General features: G+C 37.2%; 2 protein-coding genes across 3 annotated transcripts; one reads left to right on the forward strand and one right to left on the reverse strand.

Moving 5' to 3' along the window:
* Window positions 1-1,154: 1,154 nt before the first annotated feature.
* LOC127950818 (sorting nexin-16-like) lies at window positions 1,155-8,734 on the reverse strand. The gene is made up of 8 exons (XM_052548132.1): window positions 8,596-8,734; window positions 5,197-5,359; window positions 3,663-3,749; window positions 3,404-3,549; window positions 3,171-3,240; window positions 2,880-3,016; window positions 1,813-1,920; window positions 1,155-1,649 (listed from the first exon to the last, which is right to left on the reverse strand). Exons 1-8 carry the CDS (start codon window positions 8,679-8,681, stop codon window positions 1,553-1,555), a joined length of 894 nt encoding a protein of 297 aa, XP_052404092.1. The 5' UTR covers window positions 8,682-8,734; the 3' UTR covers window positions 1,155-1,552.
* A 150-nt stretch (window positions 8,735-8,884) lies between these two features.
* Window positions 8,885-25,763, forward strand: LOC127950817 (receptor-interacting serine/threonine-protein kinase 2). 2 transcript variants are annotated; one of them, XM_052548130.1, is made up of 11 exons: window positions 8,885-9,401; window positions 10,813-10,966; window positions 11,133-11,288; window positions 12,254-12,411; window positions 13,989-14,038; window positions 16,268-16,429; window positions 17,586-17,671; window positions 17,806-17,886; window positions 18,010-18,103; window positions 19,949-20,176; window positions 21,988-25,763. In XM_052548130.1, the coding sequence occupies exons 1-11, from the start codon at window positions 9,211-9,213 to the stop codon at window positions 22,365-22,367; spliced, it is 1,740 nt and encodes a 579-aa protein (XP_052404090.1). In that variant the 5' UTR covers window positions 8,885-9,210; the 3' UTR covers window positions 22,368-25,763. The 2 variants fall into 2 exon arrangements, with proteins under 2 accessions (XP_052404090.1, XP_052404091.1); XM_052548131.1 differs by having other exon boundaries at window positions 19,952-20,176.
* The last annotated feature ends 1,379 nt before the right edge of the window (window positions 25,764-27,142 follow it).

The raw sequence follows: 27,142 nt of genomic DNA on the forward strand, positions 1-27,142 counted from the left end.
ACTTTGACCACGAGGCTGGGGTGGTCTTCCGCTCCGCCCTGGAGGGTTTCGACTTTGACCACAAGGCCGTGGTGGTCTTCCGCTCCGCCCTGGAGGGCTCTGGCCTTGACCACACGGCTGTGGTGGTCATCTGCTCCGCCCTGGTGGACGCCTCAACATGTCCTTCATGGATTTCTGTTTTGTGTTTTTTGAGTTCTGTTATGTTTCTGTCTGTTCCCTTTAGTTTGTCTGGCCCTCCTTCCCTCCCCCTGAACCTCCTCCGGTCCTCCTCCCTCCTGGTATCCCTGTTTTATGGTTACATTTCTGGTGTTTGTCCCCCATGTGTTCCTTTTCCGGCCCTCCGTCCCTCCCCCTGAGCCTCCACCTGTCCGCCTCCCTCCTGGTCTCTGTGTTGTGTTTCGTCTTGGAGCGTCTGGGAGCCGCTCCGTAGAGGGGGGGTACTGTCACAGTGTCTGGGTTGTTGTTCCCCGGGGTTCCACTAGATGTCCTCCTTCTCACGGTGTCTGTCCCAGATCACTTCCTGTTCCCTTATATGGTCACCTTCCTCCCTGTTGCGTAATTGATTGTTCCCCCCACCTGTCTCCTGTTTCCCCATTATCCTTCTGTGTATAAATACCCAGTCTGCCTTAGTCTGTGTTACGGAGTCCTTGTTTAATGTTATGTATTATTCATGTCCGTCAACTCTCGTCTTGCCTTGCTCTGCCTTGCCTTGTGTTCGTGTCTTGTTGTATGTGGATTGATGTTTTGGTTTCGACCCCTGCCTGGACTGTTTACCCCTCTGGATTATCCCTTGAAATAAATCATACTTACCTGCAATTGGTTCTCGTTGTGTTTCAAGCGTCTCGTAACGTGACAGAAACAAGCACACCCTTCACCATTTAAATGGCACATAACAAATATGTTCCACTGTTGTGGCCACTTACCAAAAAAAAAAGAAGCTCAACCAGCTTCACCAGAAAGATCATGCTGGTCAACACTCACATGTTGTTTGGACAGATATAGTCACTGGTAAGAGCTGTGCAGAACCACTAGAACAGTTAATTCAATTATCAAATATCTCATACAATACATGTATCAATTATATGTAAATAATGCATACAGGTTTTTATGTTTTTCATAAAGTTTCTTGCTTGATGACCCATTTGAATCAGAAGAATCTTAGTGTATCAATTTATTCCACAATCCAAATCACAAAAGCACAAATGTGAGTAATCCAAAACAGAAGTCAAAAATCTGGGTAATGAACAGAAAGTTGTATAGAAGATTGTATCAGAGAGCGGGTGAAGTTGCTTCTTTGGCTGCTAAAGTCACAGATGTCGCAGATGTCCTATAAAATCTCTGTGAAACAAACCTTATAGAATCACACATGTACTCACAAACATCATCTTTTAAGTTAAGTTATTAAAAGTGTTTGTGCTCCAAATCATTTTCTGGAATCAATCAGTTTTGATTCATCCAAAACAAAACAGCTTTTCTTCTCTTATTATGGGCCAAGAACAAACAGAAGATTTGAAGAAAGTGCCCTATTAGCAGTTTTTATTATCATTATTATTTATTTGATGGGTTTCTTGGAACTGTGCTTTTCTGGACTTTCATTTGCTGATCCGCACCAGCACGCTCCATGAGTCCTTATGAACCCCAGTTCAGAACTGAAAAGCAATACAAGCAATATAATAAGACAAAACGCTCCCAAGACACATACTGATTCTCAGTAAAACTATGGGCTGTTTATTTAAATAATAACACTTAACTAGCATTCATTGTGAAGGGAGTGTGTGGGAAAAGAATCAGTTATATGGTAGACATGATTACCATTTATTTGGTCTCCTGAGGGCATCTCTCTCCACTTCTTTATATTCCTGTGCTGTTAAAACGTCTCTGGGCTCTCTGTTCAGCTTCTCTTGGGTTCGATACATGCCACTATATGGGTTAAACAGGGAAAAGTTAAACATATGTGATATGTTAGTCCAGCGGTACTGTCTTGATCAACTTGAGAACTTTATGGAGTGTTTATGGCATGACGTGAGAATGGATTTCACTTACATTAATCATGCAACTTAATTAATCTTAACACATACTTAACCCTGTCATACAGCCTCTAACCTGTCAACATGATCAAACCTTCTCTGGGAATCTTCAACATGTCTTTTATCATCTTCATCTACATGCCTAAATACTCACTGGCTGAAGCAGCTTGAACCTGATTATCCAATTTTTTTAAGAAAAATAATTTCAAAATAATCAAATATTTTATTCATCCCTCAATCATCAATGTATGTTTGATCACTTAATTTACATTACGAGCTATCAGATATTTCATGTTAATTTTTTGCAATATAAATATCAGCGGCTGCACCAAACTGTTTTTGCTCAGGGACTCTGAATAAAATTGATGTGTCTACTTGATTATGAGTTCCTCTATGAGCTATAATGATGTATCAAATATGATAATAATAAAAACTAAAAACTCATATGCAAACCTTTTTCTAAAGGCTCAGTAAACTGTTACATTAAAATTAAAAAAGTGATGTTACATCACGTTACATTTAAAATATGCAATTCTTCTGACTATTATTTGATATGTCCGGCTTTATGGGGTTAAAAGTTTAAAAAAAAAAATTGTTCAGTGTTGCATTTAAAATCTGCAAATCTAATACAAATATAAAACAAATTACACTAAAAATTTAAATGGGCACAACACGTTTCTAAAAGCAATTAGTGTTGCTGGTAGAGGCTGCATTTTGTGCAGCACTTAGTCCAATTTGACTTCATCTCCTTTAGCCGAAGAATCATTTTGGAGTCATTAATTTCATCCAGAAATCCACCTGCTTGTCTCTGTTTCCTAAGCAACCCACAAATAGCTCATGTTGCTACATTACTTCTTTGTTCGCTCTGGCTGGCTAATTTGGAGTTCTTTGTGCAGCAGGGCATTTCTCAGGGACTCAGTCTCTCTCTCTTCATCCATTAAGTCTCTTTGAAGGCAACCGCTGGTCCCTCCCGGTGTCTCACAGAAGGCCTTGTGTAGGAGCAGCAGGAGAAATAGATTAGTCCATTGTTTTTTTTATTTTTGCTTGTGGTCGGGGATGTGGTTGTAAGCTGGTGTGACCAGATAATTGGATGCATTATATTTGGCTGAATGCAAAAGAATTAAAGTAACTGAGCGAGCTTACCCATCTCTCTCTAATATCGTCGAAAGCAGTGGGTGGGTCATCCAGACATAGGAATTCTCTGACTGCCTCACTTCAGTAGAAAGAAAGCAGTGTTACTCTCTTACCTCATGGTTTTCCGTTAAAATGTGACATTAGTATATACATACTTTGAGTTCTGCAGATGAAAGAATGCCATACAGGTTTGGAACAACATGAGGGCGAGTAAACCATGACATATAGCGTAACGTAAGTACCTAATTCTCACTTCTTTATGAGCAATCAGGTTTTGGAGAAAGTTTTGAAGGCCCAGTTGTCTCTCTTCTAGAAATTCAGCGCTGAAGTTCTTGAACCAACGCTTGGGTGGAAGGGTAAAGTTAAACGAAGGAAAGGCCTCCTTCAGCTGAAAACACACACATAAAGAGTCACCCTCATCTAAAAGAAGGAAATTCTAAGAAAAGCTGCGCATGTCTCCATTACTGCACTGTCAGCTGACATGAGTCACCTGTGCCTGACCTTGTCATGTAGCCGAGAAAAGTCTGTGTATCGTCTAAAAATGTGCCAGCTCTCTTCTGGTGCACGCTTCACTAAGATCTTGTAGACCTGAGAAGAGCAAAAAGGGAACATCATGTCCTCTTTATCACTAAAAACTGCCTTTGAATCATTTACCAACTCTTTCCATGTGATTCTTAAAGGGATAGTTCCCCTAAAAATCACAATTCTATCATTTACTCACCTTCAAGGCTTTTGTTCATCTTCGAAACAAGAATAAATGTCTTTATAATGAAACATGACCATTTTAAATGCAGATTAAACAGATTTAGTTTAGGTTTTTATTCACATATAAACAACTGATTAACGCACATTGATTCATATGGATCATATTTACAATGTTTTTATAAGCTTAAAGTTTCAGTTACATGGACTTCCAATGGACAGACAGAAATCTCTCAGGTTTCATAAATATCATAATTTGTGTTCTGAATTCAAGGTTTCGGAACGACATGAGGCTGAGTTCATTTTTGGGTGAACAATGCCTTTTTATTTAGGTTTGTTTGAAACAAAGACACAAAATGACTTTAGAAGACATTGTATGATACGTTTATGATGCTTTGTTTCCTTTTAAAGTGTGAAACTCTAGATCCCATTTTCTTTAAATGCAAGTATAATAATATTATTATTATTAATATTGTGTTTCACACAGAATAAACAAAGACATGCGGGTTTGGAACAACATTAAATGATGAGAGCCCACACTATGCAGGTGCCAGCTGCGAGGGAAGGAGAGAGACACCTGCGACCCTCTCTATTCCCACCTTTTTGTCTTTTCTTACATCTCTCTCCCTCACTCTCTCTTCTCTGTCTCCTTCTTTCTCTTTTGACACACATTCCTGTTACCCAGTGTCAATCCCTGTTGCCCAGTGTTTTATTCATGTAATTAAATTGTATTTTACTTCTTAAAAATAAAAGTTATGTCACTGTTTTTATCAGTTTTGTTTGGTCCATCATTTATGCTAAATCACAGTAATAGATAGACATTCACAGTTATGTACAGTAATTCTACAGCTGCTTACTGCTAAATTACAGTAATAGACACTAATTTCACAGTTAAATACATGAATTCTACAGCTGCTTACTGCTAAATTACAGTAATAGACACTAATTTCACAGTTAAATACATGAATTCTACAGCTGCTTACTGTTAAATTACAGTAATACATAGACACCAACTGTAATTTCACAGTTAAATACATTAATTCTACAGCAGCTTACCGCTAAATCACAGTAATGCGATGTCAGAATTACTGTGAAGTCACAGTATACAGCTGTCATTTCACAATAATTTACTGTAAAAATGTTACAGTAACTTACTGTGAAAGTCATGCAATTATTAACCTGCAATTTATTGTAAATTTACAGTCAAATAATTAACAGTGTAGAGTTCCCATTTTGGAGAGAAATATGGCCATATTAAAATATGAACAACAGACAATCTAATATAAATTCATGACAGCAGAGTGAAAAGAACTACAAAGAAGAAAATCCTTACTGTAAACTTGGTCTTTTCCTCCATGACCTTATATCCAAGCAAGGTGACCTTGAGTGTCCTTTCTTCACTGCTTTCTCTGCAAAATCCATTTCTGTAATACTCCATCGCGTTCCCTCTCCTTACAACATCCGGACTGAGGTTCTGGTAAAACATGCTGGATCTTCTGCAATGGACCCGGTGAAGAGAAAAGAGTCATATGTTAGCAGAAGTTGACTGAATGTCATCTTCTGCATTCCTCACTTTTAAGAGAAGTGAATCAGGTCACAAATGAGACACAACCAAACCACACCTTCTCAATTTTAAAGTCATTTGTATTTGCACGGTACGGTAAAGGTGGATCTACAAAAACCTTGCATTAAAATTACAATGTTTTCACCCCTTTATTTCAAATTAGCTACATTTTATTACAGTTATATGAAACAGTGTTGCAGAATCATGTAGCATCTGAGAATTGGTCTGAGAAAAACAATGACAAATTATTATTTTTCTTTTATATAGTCAAGTATTTAATTAATGAAGAATTAAAACTGGTCCATTCTTCCTCGATGCTGTTTAATGACTGGTTTTGCAACACCATCAGAATTCCCAAATCACTGCCTTTGTTTTGCATTTTATTATTAGGTGTGGACAAATAGTGAACACATCACTACTTTGCTCCTTCGGGACATCCTGCTGCAGGAGTCAGTGCTAGGCGCTAGATGGCGCCATTGGCACAAGTCCTTTTTAAAACTGCATTTAAATCAGTCTGTAAATAAACGAGAAATCTCCATCGTGTTACATCATTTATTCGGCAGTTCATTACTGTATTTAATGATAATCTAGCCATTTTGTTTATGATATGTTAGCTATTGAAAGTCAGTGTCTGGTATGAATATGGAGTGGCATATGTGGCAATAAAATATCTAGAAATCAGTCGAAATTTTATCTCAGTATTTTCTAGAATGCATTACATACTTGATTTTGCTAAATGTATTAGAATTGTGATGTAGTTTTGGTTGTGTGTTTGTGTGTGTAGGCATAACAGACAGAAACATCTGCATTTCATTCTGCATAAATATATTTAAATATGAACTATAAAATACCTCAGCAGTTTCAGTCTTTAAATAATATTATATATTATTAATATATATCAATAACTTTTCTTAATCTCATTGGGGTTTTTTTCCAGTTCCGTCTTTATAAATAATGTGTGTAGTATTACATTGCACAAATGATATTCAGAATATTTGTTTTTCCCCTAAATCATTGTTTTTAGGCGACTTTAATAATTAATGCTATTGCTAAATGATATCAAGAATAATTTAAACAATATCACAAACAAGAATGTGTTTTCTGATTCGTTTACATCGCAACTGATATTCAAAAGTCACAACTTGTGCAATATTGCTTTTATAACAACAGTATAACATTATAATAATGATGATGGTTATGTAAAAGCTATTACTGAGTAAGACACAGTATTAGACATACTATTTCCAGTTACTTATTTTTGCTGAACCAGTAAAACAGTTCTAAACAAAGCCAAGGTAAGTGTTTTGGTTCAAAAACATTTTACGTTGTGCTTCTTTGAAAGTGTGTTCACATCCCGATAGCAATCAATAAGTTAAGTGATCTACTTACATTTTTATTTATTTCGTCTATGGAAGGCGTAGGACCATAAAATGTTTTTCCAGTCATATTTCGAGGGCTATGATAGGCCATCTTAACTGTCCAACTGCAGTTTTCGAGTAACATTTCTTTTACTGTCTATGGTAACATCCAGTAGCACTGAATCAGTGCTGACAGTCGCTTGTCGCCATCTACTGGCGAAATCATGCAATTAGCAAAAAAAAAAAAAAAAAAAAAAAAACAGACTGCACGGATAAAAATAAATAAATTAAGATGGCATTCTTTCTTCCACAACTGATGTAACTTTTTATATATATATATATATACAGTACAGACCAAAAGTTTGGACACACCTTCTCATTCAAAGAGTTTTCTTTATTTTTATGACTATGAAAATTGTAGAGTCACGCTGAAGGCATCAAGGGCTATTTGACCAAGAAGGAGAGTGATGGGGTGCTGCGCCAGATGACCTGGCCTCCACAGTCACCGGACCTGAACCCAATCCAGATGGTTTAGGGGTGAGCTGGACCGCAGACAGAAGGCAAAAGGGCCAACAAGCATCTCTGGGAACTCCTTCAAGACTGTTGGAAGACCATTTCAGGTGACTACCTCTTGAAGCTCATCAAGAGAATGCCAAGAGTGTGCAAAGCAGTAATCAAAGCAAAAGGTGGCTACTTTGAAGAACCTACAATGTGACATATTTTCAGTTGTTTCACACTTTTTTGTTATGTACATAATTCCACATGTGTTAATTCATAGTTTTGATGCCTTCCGTGTGACTCTACAATTTTCATAGTCATGAAAATAAAGAAAACTCTTTGAATGAGAAGGTGTGTCCGAACTTTTGGTCTGTACTGTATATACCAAATAACTTACTCCTGTACATTGCATTTCCAGTACTATTAAATTTAAACTAATTTTTTGCATTTAGCAGATGCTTTTATCCAAAGCAACCTACAGTGCATTCAGGCTATCAATTTTTACATATCATGTGTTCCCGGGAAATCAAACCCCCAACCTTGCGCTTGCTTGCTTGCTAGCGCAGTGCTCTACCAGTTGAGCTACAGGAACACTATGGAACAACACTATACTTACAGTATACAGAATGAGCAATAATGTAACTCAGATACTTCCTCTCCCACTGTGCCAAGAGCAAAAACACTTCCTATTACCAAGAAAATCAGCTCCATCCTCTGCATGACAGCTAGTTATCATCACTGAACCCAGAACCACAGCCAAAGTAGATTACATGAGGAAGGAATTTATTTCTATTACAAGTCGGCATACATTTCTTTAAGTTTCTGTTTTTATATATAACAGGCAGGATGCAGTGCCATATTACTGTGAGTTTGGAAAAATCTCTTGGGAATTCCCTTTTACATCATACTGGAATAACCCAGGAAGCCTGCATGGGCCAAAAACGTCAGACTGACGTCTTTGACCATTTTAAACAGTTCAAAGAAATTCAAAATCGTGGACGATTAAACATATATTATATTTAACTGAACTTTTATAAACATACAAATAAATGAGCAAACACAATAGCAGTCGAAACTGTGTATCGTGTATACAATTTCACAGCAAACGTCCAGTTAATTATATTTTCAGTTTGAAAAGTTAGGAGTTATGTCAGAGACAGTTTGGTTATGTGTAAAAGTTATTATATGCTTAATGACAACAAAAATAATTATTATACCAAAAAAAAAGCTTTTCACACGTCACAATAACCGGAAGCTGAAGTCACAGTCGTCTTGTGATGATCGGCGTTGTTGTTGTTGTTTTTTAACCTACCTGTGTTCCGGGAAATCCCGCCCCCTACAACAGTATTGGCTGTAAGGGTTTATAAGTCGTCTGCGATTGGCTAGTTGAGATGTCATTCATCTATCCCCATGTCAAGGGCGGGACTACACGGGTGGTTACATTCACACACACACACACACGCACGCACGCACGCACGCACGCACACACACAAAACAAAACGTTGCGGTTTTAGTCCGACCCACTCATTCACGCACCTGCGAAATATTTACCGAGCGGTCAGCCACCACCACCACCACCACGCTTCGTAATCGATAAATGTCAAACTGCTGTGATTTTATTTGGTTTTGGCGGTAATTTGCAGTTTGTTTTATGGCATGATATAAAATGCGTTGTTCGGATTGGGGGCGTGTCTCCAAGCGCGATCCGTAGGAAACATTCCTTTTCCAGGGATATTTTTATTACATAAATTAGTAACGTTGATCCCCTAACCGCCTGTCTCTTGGTAGTGTGGATTAGACTGCATTCACAACATGTGAGTTCGTATTGACTCTATCTGTGAGGGTTTTAAGCTGTAGCAGCGCGCTTTCAGTTCTCCTTTCCACTGAAGCTGAACGGGCCCCGTCTCGTCTCATAATATCCTCAAACATGGAGCACGCCGGCTGCGTCAACATCTGCAGTCTCACCAGCACCTTACCGGTGATCCCGTACCGGAAACTAACGGACCTGCACTACATCAGTAAAGGCGGCTTCGGGACCGTGTTCAGGGCGCAGCACAGCGACTGGCGCACCACGGTGGCGATCAAGTGCTTGAAACTGGATTCACCGGTTGGTGAGAGGTGAGTTGTCTTCCTTATTCGCTTAATGCACGATGATTGCTGGGCTTTTATGCGCTCTGATGGTTTATGTCTGGTATGGCCACAAATGCTGGTTGTTGCAGGTTTTTAGAAAGGTCACTGATCTGAACTACTATGCAGCACTTACGTACATACATTAAGTATGCGGTCAAACAGTTTGCATTAAAAGTAACGTTACTGTATGTTCGGAGACGACGTTTGAATGTATTTTCAGTTGGGATGTGGTGGGCCACGAGCTAATTTGGGACAAACGCTGTCTGTTTTGTGATAATAAGCACCGAGTTACAGCTGAGAAGTTTCTAAGATCATGAAAAACCTGCAAATGTCATGGGATGTCATTTCCAGACCCGAAAAAGACATGTGAAGAAGTGAAAAAAAAAATAGAAAAAGAATAAAAATGAAAATATTTAAATGAAAACTTAAGGTAATAGTTCACTTAAAGATGTCATCTTTTACTTGTGTATTTGTATTTAATAATTTTTTCATCTGTTGAGCACTAAAGGAGAATTTAAAGACAATAGCTGTATCATAACGTTTATCTATGTTTTTAGAGATTTTATTTGTCCAGAATCATCCTAAATTGGATAATTAATGTTAAAAGTGGGGCAAATGAGCATCTATGTTGGCCTCTATCACTCAGTGATAGTTTGTCATCATTTTTAACTCATTTTAAGACTTTTGTTCATCATCGAAACACAAATAACATTGTCAAGAAATTGTAAAAGTTATCCATATGAATCCAATTTTATTAACTTTTTTTAAATGCAAGAGTTTTGGGTGACTTTAAGCTGGTTTCATTGAAAATCTGTTAATTTGTGTTTTCGAAAGATGAACAAAAGTCTGTGAGGTGAGAAACTACGCCCAAATCTTAATTTTTTGGTGAACTACTTTAAAAACCGTATAATTTCACTTTAATTGTTAAATGTAATCTTTAGCAAATGCCGAAATTACATTTATAGCTTTAGACAGTTTACAACAACATTGAGGTTAATAAACTCACTTATAGCATTTATAGCTTAGCATGTTTAATTTTCAATGCATTCAGAATACATTTTAATTTTAGTCTCATCAGTTATTATGAAAATAATAACCAGCTTATCAGTATTGTCCAGAAATGCAATATTGTGTATGTTAATATTAAATATAATTTGAATATACTCTTTAGCCTTTAAAAAGGAAACTGAAGCACCATAAAAGTATCTTAATTTATGAACTGTTCCAAGATGTCAAGATTTTAACTGAACGAAGTTCATGGCAGAATGGATAATGCAAGGCATAAATGAACAGTTTGTGTAAATTTATTGGTCAAAAACTGTGGGAAACCTGGCAGGTAATAACTTATACTGCATTTCATGCGGTTGTATGAAAGAGAAACCCATTCATCTTTTTTCAGGGAGAGAAACTGTTTATTGAAGGAAGCTGAGGTGCTTCACAAAGCTCGATTTAACCACATCATCCAGATCTTTGGGGTTTGTAATGAGCCCGAGTTCTTCTGCATTGTGACTGAGTACATGACCAACGGATCACTGGACGAGCTCCTGCATGAGGTATTAATGTACAAACAGCATTCCTTTTACATGACGTACTTCATTTATTCTGGAAGTGTTAGTGTAATAGTTCACTTTGAGTTTGAGTAAAGCGCAGTTTCACTTTCTGCTTTATGGCATAAAGGTTCTTGAATGTTGACTTCTATCTGTTCTTATTGCGTTACAGAAAGATATGTACCCAGCGGTGGCCTGGCCATTGAGGCTGCGTATTCTTTATGAGATCGCTTTAGGAGTTAACTTCCTTCACAACATGACACCACCCCTTCTGCACCATGACCTTAAAACTCAGAACATCCTGATGGATGGGGAGTACCATGTTAAGGTCTGCTTGAGCTCCGTACCCCATTTTATTACACTTTCACATGTGTTTGGATGCATTTGTAGATCTAGTTTCCTGGAACTTGCAAATGAAAGCAGTTCATAGTAAATACTCATCCTTTTGAATTATGCCTTAACATGTCATCATTTATATGGATTTGGGAAAAAAACATAATTGTTCATTATTTTGTCTCTGTGAGGTCTGTAAACCTTTATACTATTTTAAAGGGATAGTTAGCCCCAAAATGAAAGTTCTACCATAATTTACTAACTGTCATGTAAATTCAACCTTACTTTGACTTTGAATTGACTTCATTCTGTGAAACAGGAGATATTTTCAATAATGTACTGGTCACTCTTTAACTTGGGACTGGAGCTCTAAAGCTTAAAAAATTACATAAATGCACCGTAAAAGTATCATGGAAGTGCTGTAATTAAAGTTTTTTAAAGCCATAGAATTGCTTTGCATGGGGAGTTGACTGACATTTTTTTAGTTGTTATTCACTAAAAAGTCTTGACTTGCAGCCTTTAAAACCTATGTCTTCTTTTATTGTAATTGGAAATGGATAAAAAAAAATGCTAGCACAACATTTTGTTTCTGTTGTTTTGCAAAAAAAGTAAAAAAAAAAAAAAAAAGGTGGTTAGAAATGGTGTTGAATGTAGTACAGTGGTGCCATTTTTGTATCTTGACAGACACCATTGAAAACCTTTTTTTTTTTTTTTTTTAATTCAACCATTAATTAGCATATATTTTGAAAGTATGTAATATATTTGGTCACACTTCAGTTTGGGGACCAATTCTCTCTATTTAGTGACCATTAACTATAATTTTAGCTTCTGTAAACTCTAATAAGCAACTCGATAATAGTGAGAGTTGGTTTCTGAACTAAAGTGTTTGCTTATATTTTGTGATTTCACATTGGATTTTCTGATCTAATGTGCATCTTATATATCTGTGTTTGTGAATAGATCGCTGATTTTGGCTTATCTAAATGGCGCCAGCTCTCGATCACTAAAGGGTCCAGCTCCAAACCTGCCGAAATGGGAGGCACGGTCATCTATATGCCACCTGAGGAGTACGAACCTTCCAAAAACCGCAGAGCTGATGTCAAATATGACATGTACAGGTCAGTTTCTGTAGATTTGATAAAGCTTCCAGTTTTGACCGGATGGGGGAACTTCTTGTTTTGCTAATTATTTCAACTACTTGCTTTTAATGTACGGCTCTCTCTCTCAGTTCCTGTATTTTCTTGAGGGGGCATCCCCTTAAAACGTTCAGATCTCCTTATTGCACCATGGCCCGAGTCTAATGCTGACTCAGCAAAATTCCTGTCAGATGAGGGAAAGGTCAGGAAATTAAAAGGGGTCATCAGATACAGCATGCACTTTTACAAGTTGTTTGAACTGAAATGTGTGTTGGCAGTATGTGTACACCCAACTAACCTTTAATGATAAAGATCCACCCAGTGTTTTATTTTTATTTTTTCTCGTTAAATAATTTCCCCTTTCTTAAATCGAACTGATCTCAGATGCCTGTCTTCACGAAGCCACACAGACAAGCCCCTCCCACAATAGTTTGATTGACAGGAGTGTTTCAGCACAGACTGGACTGGTGTTTTACCTCAGACCGCCCTGAGTGAACGGTCATCAGTTTCACCGCAGGAGCAGGATGTCTCCGAAGCGATTGAGGTGTTTTGTTGTTGGATGTAATAATGAACATAGCAGTCGTCATTTACTTCTGAGGTCTGAGCCGCTCAAGACAAAGTGGATACATTTGTTTCTGAAGGGAATGTGCCCTTGATCTTCCTAAATGTGTTTATGTTCGCGTGACACATTCATGGTTCAGCTTTACCTTCAGAAGAAGCGAATGTAAGGTTTTTTAATGAATCTCTGCAAATTGCCTTTCCTAATAATGTGCTAATTAGCAAGTTTCACGATGAATGCGGCTAAAGTAAACAGTGCTTCAGAGAGTAGCTTGGAAGAAATGGGTGGGGTCAGCAGACCTCATTAACATTTAAAGCAGCATGCAAAAAAACGGCTTACTCTGAAAAGAGCTGTTTTTGAGGGGCTAAAAAATATTTTAGAGAAATTTTAACTAAACTATGTTACAGACTTTTCATTAAGACCCTAAAGGATCATATTAACTTGGCATCCGATGTCTCCTTTATAAAGTGATTTCTAGGCCTGGAAAAGTCATGAAACATTTTTTCTAGTTATTCTCTCCTTTAAAATATTTTATCATCTAGAAATCTATGAAATCCTTATCCAAGGCACAAGTGAAAAGTCATGGAAATTCATTGATTAACAGATGTGCAAACTCTTTGATTGGGAGGGAGGAATATAGCAGGACAGGATATTGGAAATTATAAAATACTTTACTAATTTTTCAGAACAAAGAGAAAGGCTGGGAAACAGAACATTTTTTTTTTTTATCAGTTTCTGGGTTTAATCATAGCTCACCAAAACTACCCATTAAAGAAGCCTTTATTTTGTCCTTAACTGCTATGGTCAAAAAAAGGGAAGTGGTTTAGAAACTAAATGTCAACCTGCCAGCGTCCCTGAGGTTTTGAGATCTTAGTCAGAGGGCATGTTGAAACTATTACACAGATAGGACAAGTGTGTGTTTTATCTCCAAAGGGGGATTGCCAGATGTGGATGCAGCAGTGAAACCGTTCTCTCATCTGTTCTGTGCTTCCTTTTTCAGTTACGCCATCATCATGTGGGAAGTGCTTTCAAGACGGATACCGTATGAAGGTAGGGTCCATCATGAATTAGAGAAAAGTGTATGTGTCTATGTGAGTCACATAGTTCACAAGTCTTATGTTCCATTCTGAAAAATGTTACACTCTTGATAAAAGTGTACAAGGCATTCTTTTCAATCAGATCTTTTCTGTGAATCTAGTGAACTGGTTTAAAAAAACGTTCATGAATCTGAGTATCAGTTCTTGGGTTAACGGTCTGAGTATTTTCTTAATAAAGCACAAATATAGAAATATGTTTACAGTTTGACTGTATGACATTTTTATCAACAGTCACATGAAAAGAGTATTTTCAAAGCATTTTAATAAAACATGCTAAAACTTCAGCCAAGATACGTAGGGTCATTTTAGATTTATTAATGTTTGATACTAATTATATTTGGGTTTTAAATTACTTTTTGAGCTGAATCCATCGAGTTGATTTAAGAGCAGATTCTTCTCTTTGTGTGTTTTAAGACAACAAAGTAGAGGTCGACCGATTCTCTCTGGTAACTAACTATTAACAAAGATTCTACCACAGTAAACTCCTTTACTGCTTATTTATAATTAGTTAGGGGTTTCTTAAAGGGGTCCTAGTGTGCTCTTTTAGAAAGTCTTGATTTTATTTTGGGGGTGTACTAGAACAGGCTCTTATACTAAGTTGTTCGAAAAACACATTATTTTTCAAATTTCTTATATTATTACAACATCTCTCTCCCCAGTCTGGAGTGAATGGCTCAAATAGTTCCTGTATCAAACGGAGGCCCGCTGTCTGAAATACTAGATGTGCTGTGATTGGTTAGCCGTCCCAGTGTGTGTTGTGATTGGCAGCACTCTGTGCCTGGTCAGGAAATGTCTTGCCCTTACCACAGCTGCTTGAGAGCTTCAGTGTAAATATTGCGTGAAAAACAAATCAGTTTGAGCGCGATTTGAACCCGGATGATTGTAACCAGTCTAAGTTTGTCTGGCTTGGGAAAGCTAGCGTGTCTCCGACTCGTTGCCTTCTCTAGTGCAGCTTAACTTAGTCTCCGCCTCAGACGTCATGCACACGGACCGTTGGCTAAACATCGGATGAATATGTGATGAATAAGTGGAAACACGTCAGGAGTGTTGAAGTCGTCATTGGATTGGTTGAATTCTATAGGATTTCTGGGAGACGTGTGTGTTGAGTTCGTTAACGTTCTGTCTGGAAAAAAAGATACTGTGGCGCCAAACCTGAGTGCTTATCAGGATCAAATAAATGCTGGATTTTGTGAAATATTTAAAGTTTGCGGCATAGAATCTTTAAAATATGAGTTTTTCACACTGGTCTGTTATTGTTGCAACATTTCCATGCCCCGAAACGTGCCGCTAAATAAAACGAACTGTGATTGGTTGTTTGACATGTCAGTCACATGACCCCATGGGCGGGGCTTGGCCAATGAAAGCTGTCATGGACTACAGACCTTCAGCCGTCAGTATTTGTGATATCAAAAATCACGGAAAATGTGCATTGTAGTCCACATGAGTCGTTCGTTATAGTTTTTGAAAAGTGTTGTCTGTTAAATAAAATATCTCCTTTGAAGTGGACTTTGAGCTTTGTAACTTTGCAGATCTTTTTTTTATGCTTAAACAGCAATATTACAGACTAACTAAAGTTGAAAAAGCATGATAGGACCCCTTTAAATTTATGTATGTGGTGGATTAAGGGATCTAGAATATGCTCATGCAGAATAAGGTATTAATATGAGCTTTATAAGTGCTAATAAACAGCCAGTGTGCTAGTAACAAGCATGCTAATAAGCAATTAGTTAATTTTGAGAGTTGGTCCCTAAACTACAGTGTAATGGCAAATGCTCTCATTTTCATTTAGTTTAGCTTGATGTACTAAAATGACTAAAACTTAAACGAAACTATGATTTTTTTTAAAAATAATAATTTAAAAAAAACAACGTAAAAAAGTTCAACAAAATTAGTAAAACTTCAACTAAAATTAAAATGAAAACTAAAATATACAAATAAAAACGTTGATAAAGTATACTAGAATTTTAAACTAACACAGCAAGCAGTGAAGTCAGAACATTGTGTAGCCCTACTCAACACTAAGCACATTTAGCTGTGTCATGTTTTTGATACAAAAAAAACGATGACACACATTTCCTCTCATGGACACTTCCTCCTCTATTTCATAAACTGCAGCAGCCCGTCTTTCCAGGCCACATTCCTCAGTTCTCTGATGCTTTCCTCTTGTTCTCTCTGTGAGCAGAGGCTACCAATCCCATGCAGATCATGTTCAGCGTTCTCCGTGGATCGCGACCCGACACGGGCCTGGACAGTCTGTCAGCAGACATCCCCAGCCGAGAGACCCTCATTAACCTCATGACCTGCGGCTGGACCGCCAACCCAGATGAACGGCCCTCCTTTCTCAGTGAGTTTCAGCCCACACCCAAACTTTGACCTTTCCCCTGCTTTTCGCAATCCCTATGAACTGGTTTGCTTCATGCTCACAATCCAATCCAATTATTTTAAATGTCAAACCACAATTTAGTCATTGGTCTTTACTGGCAATTTTTTTCATCTAATGATAAAATTTGGTGTTACAGACGAGTAGAAATGTTGAGTCATTATAAGTTTTCTCTTATAAAAACCCTGCATCATTTCAGGGCATTGAGGAAATGGCTGTGAATGGACAGAGAGCAGTGAGGTCATCTTCATGTGTCATTCATCTAGAATTAACCAGATAAGGCTTAATAAATCAGTAATTTCAGCAACCTGTGTGAAAGGCTTTGATGACTTTTTGAACATACTCCATTAACAATACACAATTATATTTCATAGTTAGCAGCAGGCTATGCTGAGTATGATCTTTTTTTAATGTGAAAGTAGTTTAAAATAAAAATGTAAACGGCACACAAGTCCACCTAAAATAGTGATATGGGATACACATCATGTCAGCTCTGATATGGTTAGCAGTTGAGAGGTGCGGTGATGATGTTCTTGTTTTTGTAGGCCAACCCGGAAGTTAGCATCACCCTTGTACCCTTGACAAAAACCCAATATGAGTTTTCCAATGGATTTTGGATTATTGTGGAAAATAAAATGTGTGATGAGCAGAAGTTTATAATTTTTTACACATGATAATCGTCACAAATGAACACAGCTTTTCTGAATGTTAAAATTAAAATTAAATAAAAAATAACATTTATGCATTTAGCAGACGATTTTATCCAAAGCTACTTACACTGCATTCAAGCTACCAATTTTCTCCTAACATGTGTTCCGTGGGATGTTGAAGTCTTAACACAATCAACCAATTGTCTGTGAATAAATTAAATGATTACCACCAAGCTTCTGACAGCTCTTTCAGTTTTTATAAAAAAAAAAAAAAATTGTATTTTTATGGTGTTATTTTATTGACAAATGTCGAGAGCGCATTGTTGTAGCGCAAAAGCACATTAATATAATCATGTACACGCTGCTTTCACCCAGAGAGAGTGTGCGCACTTCCCTACAATAATGCGGACTGCAGCTTTGATGAATTATTTTGTAGCTTAATAGCTGCTTTGATTGTCATGTTTTTACAGATTGTCTTATTGAACTGGAGCCCATGATGAGAAGATTTGATGAGATTGATTTCTTGGAAGCAGTGTTGGAAGTCAAACGAAGTAAGGTGAGTCTTTAAGGGTTAGACTGACATTAAAATAGACATTAAAATTAATTTGATTGCATCTTTTAGCTCTTAGGTAAGAAAAAAAAACAAAAACTTTTTATGTATTATAATTTTTCATGCATTCCTTCCCTCAGTATATGAGGCCATCAAGCTGTTGCTCATCGACTCAAAAAATTCAGGAAAAGATTGTGAAGGAACCAAATGTCCCTTGGCCAGTAAGTTACATTTTTTGTTTATATATAAATCCCGAGTTGTTCTGGTTTGTTGATGATTCAGTTTTTAAGTAGAGATAAGAGCAGTCTGGTGATCAGTCTTAATTTGTTCATGTTGCATGACAGGACAACAGTTCAACATCTGGATCAGGATCCTGCTCTTCCCAGGAAGCAGAAATGTCCCATCCAGGCTTCCTTACCATATCAAATCCCTCTCAAGGCAAGGACTCATTTCTTCTAAAAGCGATAGATCACCCCCAAAATGAAATTCTTCCATCATTTACTCATGGAAATAAATTCACAATTGGGCTTTTCACACTTGAAATAGTAAACCATGTGTCATAAAAAGAATCCTGGGTTATTTTGATTATATTTTTCAGACTTTAACTGGGTATAACTATTAATCCTGTGTTTTCATAAGATGGTGTTTCAGTCTTTACATTCCTAAACTCTGGGTTAACATTCTTATTTGGATATAAGTGGCCATGGACCACAAAACCATTCATAAGGGGCAGTTCTGTGAAATTGAGAATTTTACATCATACATTAAAGCTGAATAAATATGACTTCCATTGATATGTGGTTTGTTAGGATAGGACAATATTTGAATATGATTTTTACTTAATGTCCTAATGATTTTTGACATAAAAGAACAATCAATAATTTTGACCCATACAGTGTATTGCCACAAATATACCCATGCTACCTATGACTGGTTTTGGGGTCTCAGTGTCATTGATTGGTTGAATGAACGTACATAAATGATCTAGCATTGCAAATCCTCGTATTATATATTGCTGTATAAGGGCTCGACATTAACGCTTGTCCGGGACAAGTGGATTTTGTGAATGGGCAAATGAAAGAGAATTTTACTTGCCGACCGGACAAGTAACCTGATCAAAATTTTAATAACAAACAATAACTAGGGCACCACCAAAACATTGGCGAGAATGGTTCTGATTTTATTACTTTGAGTGTAAACGGTGACTAAGAATGGATAATTTATTGACAGTATCAAGGTCACGTCAGTTGAGGCTTTAGTTAAATAAACAAGTAATATTAACTGACTTGCATAATAGACACATTATGGATAGTTTTTGCTTCATTTCGCTAACAGAAATAGTTCTAAGCAAAGCCACAGCAGAACAGTCGCGCATCTCAGAACAACACACAACAGTCTTTCGTTACGAAATGATTCATTTTTGAATGAGTCATTGATTCAGTGAGCCCTTTATAAAAACGGTTACTTGCTTCATTTATTGAATGAATCAGCCATTTGAACGAATCAATTGAATCAATGATTCACTCATTAAGAGAGTGACTTGTCACCACCTACTGGTGGTTTAATTTCATATTTAAATTAAACAAAAAAACTTTCCCCCTGGACAAGTAACTTTTTTTACTTTGACAAGTGGAATGATTGATTTACTTGTCCAAAGGACAAGCTCATGTGAAAGCTTAATGTCAAGCCCTGCGTATGATATTTTCCTGAAAGGACTATAAAGGTCTCTTTTTCACTACAATTCAAGTGTATTTCATCACCATTTGTCATTTTCCCCCTTAAACGTTGAAACTAATGTTTATATACTGTATTGCACAGTGTTTTCACAAAACATGTGAATATGGGTTGGGTTATAATCAGTGTACGGTGTAATGCGTTACTGTAATTAAATTACTTATCCACTGATAAAGTAAAGTAAGGGATTACTGTTCATTTTTAGGTAATTTAATTAGTTACTTTTAAAGTAATTGTGTTACATGCTGTGAAAAAATTCTAAGGTTTATAGGTAATTCAAGATCTAGCCAAATTAGCGATTTATTGAGTAACTAAATTACTTTTTTAGACAGAATAATTAGTAATTTAAATACAACATTAATGATGTAATTGTATTTAATTACTTTTTGAAAGTAACTTACCCAACACTGATCATAATGTTGTAACACTACATTGACAATGAAAAAATGTTGGGTAATGTAATCACATGCACCTAATCTATTCATCTCATTTCCATCTGCCCTTTGGATTCTTTTAACTGGCTTGTTTATTGGTGCTGTTCTACATCAGCAGGTGTGTCAGGTGCTCAGGCTGGTCCACAGGCATCATTAATTTCCCTTCCACTTGATCCTCCAAAGCCTCTTGTGGACCACTGCTCTCGGAACAACCTCAGTCCCGAATACCAGACGGCGCAGCCTGTGTCCGACATCAACATACCTTTTAAACCACGTGCGCCTCAGAGTGAAATTGACCTGGCTCTTGCCATACAACCCCTCACACTGCAGCCACACCCACAAGGTAACCACCCCGTAAGCCAAACCTTGAACAGTGTCGAAGCATGTATAAGATAAATTGCTATCAGATTTTCTCTTTACTGTCAACTATATACAATGAATAAACTCCATGAAATTAATCCCAATGTTGAAAAAAATCTATTTTCAAACCGATGAGACCAGATTGTTTATACCCACTGTAGAGTAGTTAATATTCTCCAACATGTTCTCTTTGATGAATCCCTTTATCCATTAAGCATGTTTTATTAGATTGTGCTGGTTTTAACTCTTTGAGAGTACTTTTTTTATTCCATAAACTCTTTTGAAGAGATTGACCCAAAATGAAAATTCTGTAATTAATTACTCGCCCTCATATAGTACCAAAGGCGTAATTTTGATTTAATTAATAACAATAGGGATGCACGATCATGATTTTTCATGGCCGATTCCGATACCGATTTTTTTACAAGCAAACTGGCTGGTACCGATACCGATTTCCTTCTTTTTTCTTTTTTTTTTTTTCTTTAAGCAGCAAAAAAAAAAGAAGGAAAGTGTGCATAAACAAGATGTTTATTTGGTATTTAATAGGCCGAACTGGCTTTTGGCTATTGAAAACAATAACCGTAACCATCTGAAATTAACGGCAGAAACTGCACAGTAAGTAGCCTACATTCAATACAAACATAGATGGTATAGACATCAGCATTTAGCTTTTGTTTTTGAATTGGTTTGAAACCACATAGAACTGGCCTTAAATTAAAAGATTAACTGTCAAAATTAAAGGCAATAACTGCATAGTTCTACAGTCCAAACAACACAATCAACACATTCAATAAAATGTTTCTTAATCAGCATTCAGTATTTTAGTTTTTAAATTTGGTTTTAAATTTAAAATAAAGTCTTTACCAGTGAGACTAATTAAAAGTATGCTATATAAATATTATTCCAAAATGTTAAAATCAAATAATGTTGGTGTGAATAAAACAAAGATAAAAAACAGTTTCATTCATCCAGTAAAAAAAAAAAAAAGGGTAATTATTCACATCTATATTTTTTTACTTGAGAAAATAGTTATTTATTTTTCATTGGCTCAAGTAAAAAAAAATATAGATGTGAATGAGTGAATTTTAATTGACTGAATGAAACACTTTTTCAGTGTGCTACAGCAGGTGATTTTAAAATCAAATTCAGTCGATATAATTTTAAGGTAAAATAAAAATAATCATCCTATACAGAACTGACGTTTACTTCTGGCTTTACAAACATGTATTCAAGTTCTACTCTACAAAAAAAAAAAATCAGTTTTGTCACGGTTTAGTATGTTTCATTTCTCATCCAACACGCGAGAAGTTGAGCATCCTTCATTGCCTCCGCTTGTGCAGGGAGCGGACAGGTACAGATACACTCGCGCAGTTTCAGTGACCAGGAAAGGAACTCTTATTTTGTACAGTCGGCAGTTCACTTCCTGCTATCTTTGCCTCAGACATATAGCTCTACACTTCCAGTGCTGATCGGCTGCCCGTGTCCTGCGCACAGATTTCGAAATACTTTCACACAAATTACATGATAGTGAATGATTACAATGTAGTATGTGCACGCGGGCGCACTTCTGGAAAAATCGGCAGAAAAAAGACCAAAAACCGGCTGATTGGGATTGCGTATTTTAAGCAAAAACCGTCCGCTTCCGATTTATGGCCGGTCAAACGTTGCATCCCTAAATAACAGAAATAAAATGTTTTGGGTGAACTAACCCGTGAAGCCAAATACAGTTTTGTAGTATTTAGCAAAAATAAATTATAAAAACATGATATAATTCAGCCAAAATCTTTCTTGCAGATTTTGTCACAGCATCGGACACTCAAGGACCGGCGACTCGCTGGATTGCTTCCCGAAGGGAGGAAATCGTGCGGCAGATGACGGAGGCATGTCTCAATCAGAGTTTAGACGCTCTGTTGTCCCGTGAGCTGCTGATGCGCGAGGACTATGAACTGGTCGTGAACCAGCCCACGCGTACCGCCAAAGTGCGGAAGCTTCTGGATACCTGCGAGCGGCATAGCGAGGACTTCTGCCGCGTGGTGGTGCGGAAGCTCCAGGACAACAAACAGATGGGCCTGCATCCCTACCCCGACCTCAGCACCACCAGCCCTCCGCCGCCACCTTATACAGCCCCCAGTGCCCCCTTCCTCTCCAACTCCTTCAACATAAGAAACTTCTGACCTTCTCCCAGCTCCCAATCACTGCTCTTGAACCGGAGCTCTGTGAGTCCTTCTTTCAGTTAAGGATGGTTCCTATTCACACGCTCTTACATTTGTTTGTGCTGCTTGGCCAAAACTTTGTGTGCCTGGACAAGTGCTTTTGCCCCTGTGGTTAAGGTGTTGGTGCCTAGTACACACTTTTTATGGTATCAACTTGAACACATCGTACAAGGCCGACTTTGGTGAAATAATCACTCGGCTTGTGTTGGACGTAATGCCAAAATCCTTGATGAAAGGGACGAAAATTTAAGCAGTACGGCAGTTTGACCTTGTCACGTTTAAACCTTTATTCCAGCCATCAAAAGAATCTGGTTGCTGCTACTTGGAAAGCAGTGAAACGCCTAAGCAATTGATCCTGCACTTTTTTCATGCCAGGGAACTTGGTAAAATAGACTTGAGGCAAAGTTATGAGTGGAAACAAACCTTCCTGTAATGCCAAGTAACTTCCATATTACTGCACAGTTACATGTCTGAACTTGATGAAAATTCATGTGAATCGTTGGTTTCGTTCTTCCTTGTTTCCCACAGTGGCTGTTCATGGTTTCGCTTTGTGTTGAATGTGGTGTTAGGGTTGGTGGACAGATGCAGACCTTAGTCAGGGTAGATACAGTTAAGGCTTTGATGGGTTGAAAGTTTCATTGTATTCAGTGGGCTCAGTCAACAAATATTTCTTGAGAATTAGACATTATCTTGAACATTACTTTTTGAACAGATGGTATGTTGCATACTGTGTATCATGGCCCTTTTTCCTTTGTATCTCTTTAAATAAGAAATTTGAAATAAAGTCCATTGGCACACCAGTGGTTTAATGGTTGGGCCATGCAGAGATAGTTCATCCCTTTTCAAACCTATTTGACTTTCTTTTGAATAATGTTTTATCAGTGGGGTCCAGTGTCCATTGGTTTTGGACCCCGTTGACTTATTGTACAAAAACAGTCTTCAGAAGAAACAAACAACAAAGTGGCAAAAGGTTAGCTTTGACATGTTTGGATTTTTGTGGTCTTTTGACAAATTAGTAAAATTATTATTATTATTTGCCGAACTGGCAGTGACAGACTCAACAATTCAAGCTCTTTGCCTGACTGTTTTTTCAAATGAGCCAATCAGATGTCATTCTTTCCTTGATGACTACTGTAGCATCCTCTTCATAAGCAATATTACACATTTGATGAAGCAGAATAAATCCAGGCTGAATAGGGTAGCACAGTAGGGTCTATAATGATGGAGTTTACACAAACTGGCTGAAGCCAACTTTACTTCCAAGCTTTTTCTTCTTTTATGTTTTTGTTGTTCTCAAATGGCCACTGAACAAAAAAAATAAAGGCAACTGTGACTTTTTATCTAAAAATTCTGACTTTTTTCTTGCAATTTGTGAGTTTACATCTTTCGATTCTGACCTTTTTTTCTCCGAATTGTGAGAGATAATCTTACAAAGTAACAAAGTCAGAATTGTGAGAACTGCGTGATTTAAACTCACAATTGCAAGGTCAGAAAAATTCAGAATTGTGAGAAACCTACAGTTTATATCCCACAATTGTGAGAACATATCAGTCTTTTTCGGTTGCACTTTATTTTACAGTACGTGTACTAACATGTACTTATAGTGTACTTACAGCGTATTTATCTAAGAAAGTTCTGGAAATACAAGGTAAATACATGGGGTGGGGTAGGTTCAGGGTTAGTACCTAGTTATTACATAGTTATTATAATTACTATAATAAGTACATGGGGAACAGGACTGTAAAATAAAGTGCTACCCTTTTTTCCCCTCAAAATTAGGACTTTAATAACTTCTTTAATTAGGACTATCTCACAATTCTCAGAAGAAAGTCGGCATTGCGAGTTTGTCATGCAATCCTGAGGAAAAAAGTTAGAATTGTGAGATAAAACAGTTGAATGCGGACCTGGGTTGTTCACACTTCAGCTTAGATAAGGGTCTTGGATAAGTTATTTCTTAGTAAGTTTTGTGCCATCTACAGTATGTAGCCTAGTTTGCACTGGTTATCATTGACTCCAGATGTAGCAGCAGACAGAGGATAGTTTACAGCACTTTTAATACATAAAAGCATGAGGCAACTGTATTGAATATACTGATGTTTACATCCCATCTGCATAGATTTTAAGAAATGCTACTAGCAAGACGCTTTTATCAAGGAACAAATAGACAACACAAGTGCTTCTGTTTACACAACCGTCATCCATTTAGACCAGCAGTTTTTGGCCATGTTCAAAGTTTTGATCTCCAATGTTAATTATGCTTCCTATGTTTTAAGTTTGAAGTTCTTTAGAAACAAAACCAAAGGGAATGCCTGAAGCTAGCACTGAAAACATCGGCTCTACTGATCTTTAAGCAGAAAACAAACTGGAATTAATGCTGAATTAAATTTGTGCTAATGCTTTGATCTTTTTTGCCTGACGGATGAGCCAGTCACGTACTTGATTAAATGAGACATTTGAGAAGTGTTTTGCTATGTTTTCTCTTTTGTGTGTGTGTGTGTGTGTGTGTGTGTTTTCAGGCATTGAATTCCTGTGCCGGTGGGTATTGCATGTGTCTGTGCTATAGACTTCCCGTCTGTGCAAACAGACATAGTTTTAGACGCCTTATATCATTACAGAGGTGATGTATTTTGCTTAGATTGATTATGTGAGTCCCCTGGAATTGGTTGTTTTAAGTTTCCTTCTCTAAATCAGTCATGCTGTAGTTTTGGTTTTAATTTCGGTGCATGTCGGAAACCCGTCTTGCTGTTAGTGTTTGATGTTATTGACTGGTTATCAATGCAAGAACCTGATTTTTAGTTATTTAAAAAATTTTGAGCAGAAAGGAACAGCCTTTTTATTACAGATTTTTATGTTGGCTGTCCAGGGTTCGGGACCATTTACAATATAAAGAGTATTTGTGGTCTGTTATAGTTTTGTATTTATTTATAGAGTTTCCTGGTGATCATTTACATGCATCGTAAGTTGTTTGTAACGTTCTGTATATAGTTTTGAAAATATCACTTGCTTTAGATTATTCAGAGGCTGAATATACTTTAGCACTCATCTTAGCAATATATCAGACAAATACTGAATTGCCAAATTAGGTCTGGATGCACAAATGTTGCCTTTTTGTTCATATCACATTTTAATTGACACAGGCAATGACTACAATTGATATAAATGTTCTTTTTTTGTATTGCCTTGAAGCTCTCAGAAGTAAGATCTACATGTCTTGTAATCTAATATAAAATGAAAATAATGTAGAGCACATGTAGCAGTGTACAAGTAGCATACATCTGTGCTCTGGTACTGTGTGAGGAACTTCCACAAATCTGGTCAACTTTGAAGTGTTATTAAAATGTGTTAGAATTTCCTGAATGTGTGGGGTTTCTTGTTTTTGTGTTGCCTGAAAGTACATTCTGAACTCTTCTATTCCTGCACTGTTTATATGAGAGTTGATACTAGTGTGACCTTGAATGGGGTACTTGCAATAATTAAAGTTTTCTCTGAACTTGGCCGATTTAAAGTCAGGATATGGTGTCACACCACAGGACATGGTTTTCAGAGGCAAAATGTATCAAGTTCCTTTGCTTTCAGAAATGTATGGTTGAAAAATGATTGCCATTTACTAATATAGACACTAATACAATTATGCCAAAGGTATTTATTACATTTTTATGCTTTACTTTTTCATTTATAAAAGTTGTAATTTGTTGAACCATGCTTGAGACTGTCACATCATAGGACAGTTTTGAGATTTGGCTATTAGATTTAAAAAATCTAATAACACTGCAGCTTTTATAACAATAGGTCCATGTAGGACAAAGAAATGTTTAACCATTTACTGCATTTTAAATAACCACTATTCATTCTATTCATTTTTATCTTGTGGGACAGAGACACGTCAACAACCCATATGTATATGTATACACTCACCTAAAGGATTATTAGGAATACCTTTTCAATTTCTCATTAATGCAATTATATAATCAACCAATCACAAGGCAGTTGCTTCAATGTATTTATGGGTGTGGTCCTGGTCAAGACAATCTTCTGAACTCCAAACTGAATGTCAGAATGGGAAAGAAAGGTGATTTAAGCAATTTTGAGTGTGGTATTGTTGTTGGTGCCAGACGGGCTGGTCTGAGTATTTCACAATCTGCTCAGTTACTAGGATTTTCATGCACAACCATTTCTAGGGTTTACAAAGAATAGTGTGAAAAGGGAAAAACATCCAGTATGTGGCCGTCCTGTGGGTGAAAATGGCTTGTTGATGCTAAGGGTCAGAGGAGAATGGGCCGACTGATTCAAGCTGATAGAAGAGGAACCTTTGACTGAAATAACCACTCGTCACAACCGAGGTATGCAGCAAAGCATTTGTGAAGCTCAACTTGGGTACCACTCATCTCCACTACAAATAGGAAAAAGAGGCTACAATTTGCACGAGCTCACCAAATTGGACAGTTGAAGACTGGAAGTCTCGATTTCTGTTGAGATATTCAGATTGTAGAGTCAGAATTTGGCGTAAACAGAATGAGAAACATAGATCCATCATCCCTTGTTACCACTGTGCAGGCTGCTGCTGGTGGTGTAATGGTGTGGGGGGTGTTTTCTTGGCACACTTTAGGCCCCTTAGTGCCAGTTGGTCATTGTTTAAATGCCACGGCCTAACTGAGCATTGTTTCTGACCATGTCCATGCCTTTATGACCACCATGTACCCATCCTCTGATGGAATAGTGCACCATGTCCCAAAGCT

This window comes from Carassius gibelio, chromosome B2 (genome assembly GCF_023724105.1).
Source record: "Carassius gibelio isolate Cgi1373 ecotype wild population from Czech Republic chromosome B2, carGib1.2-hapl.c, whole genome shotgun sequence".
Lineage (NCBI taxonomy): Eukaryota > Metazoa > Chordata > Actinopteri > Cypriniformes > Cyprinidae > Carassius > Carassius gibelio.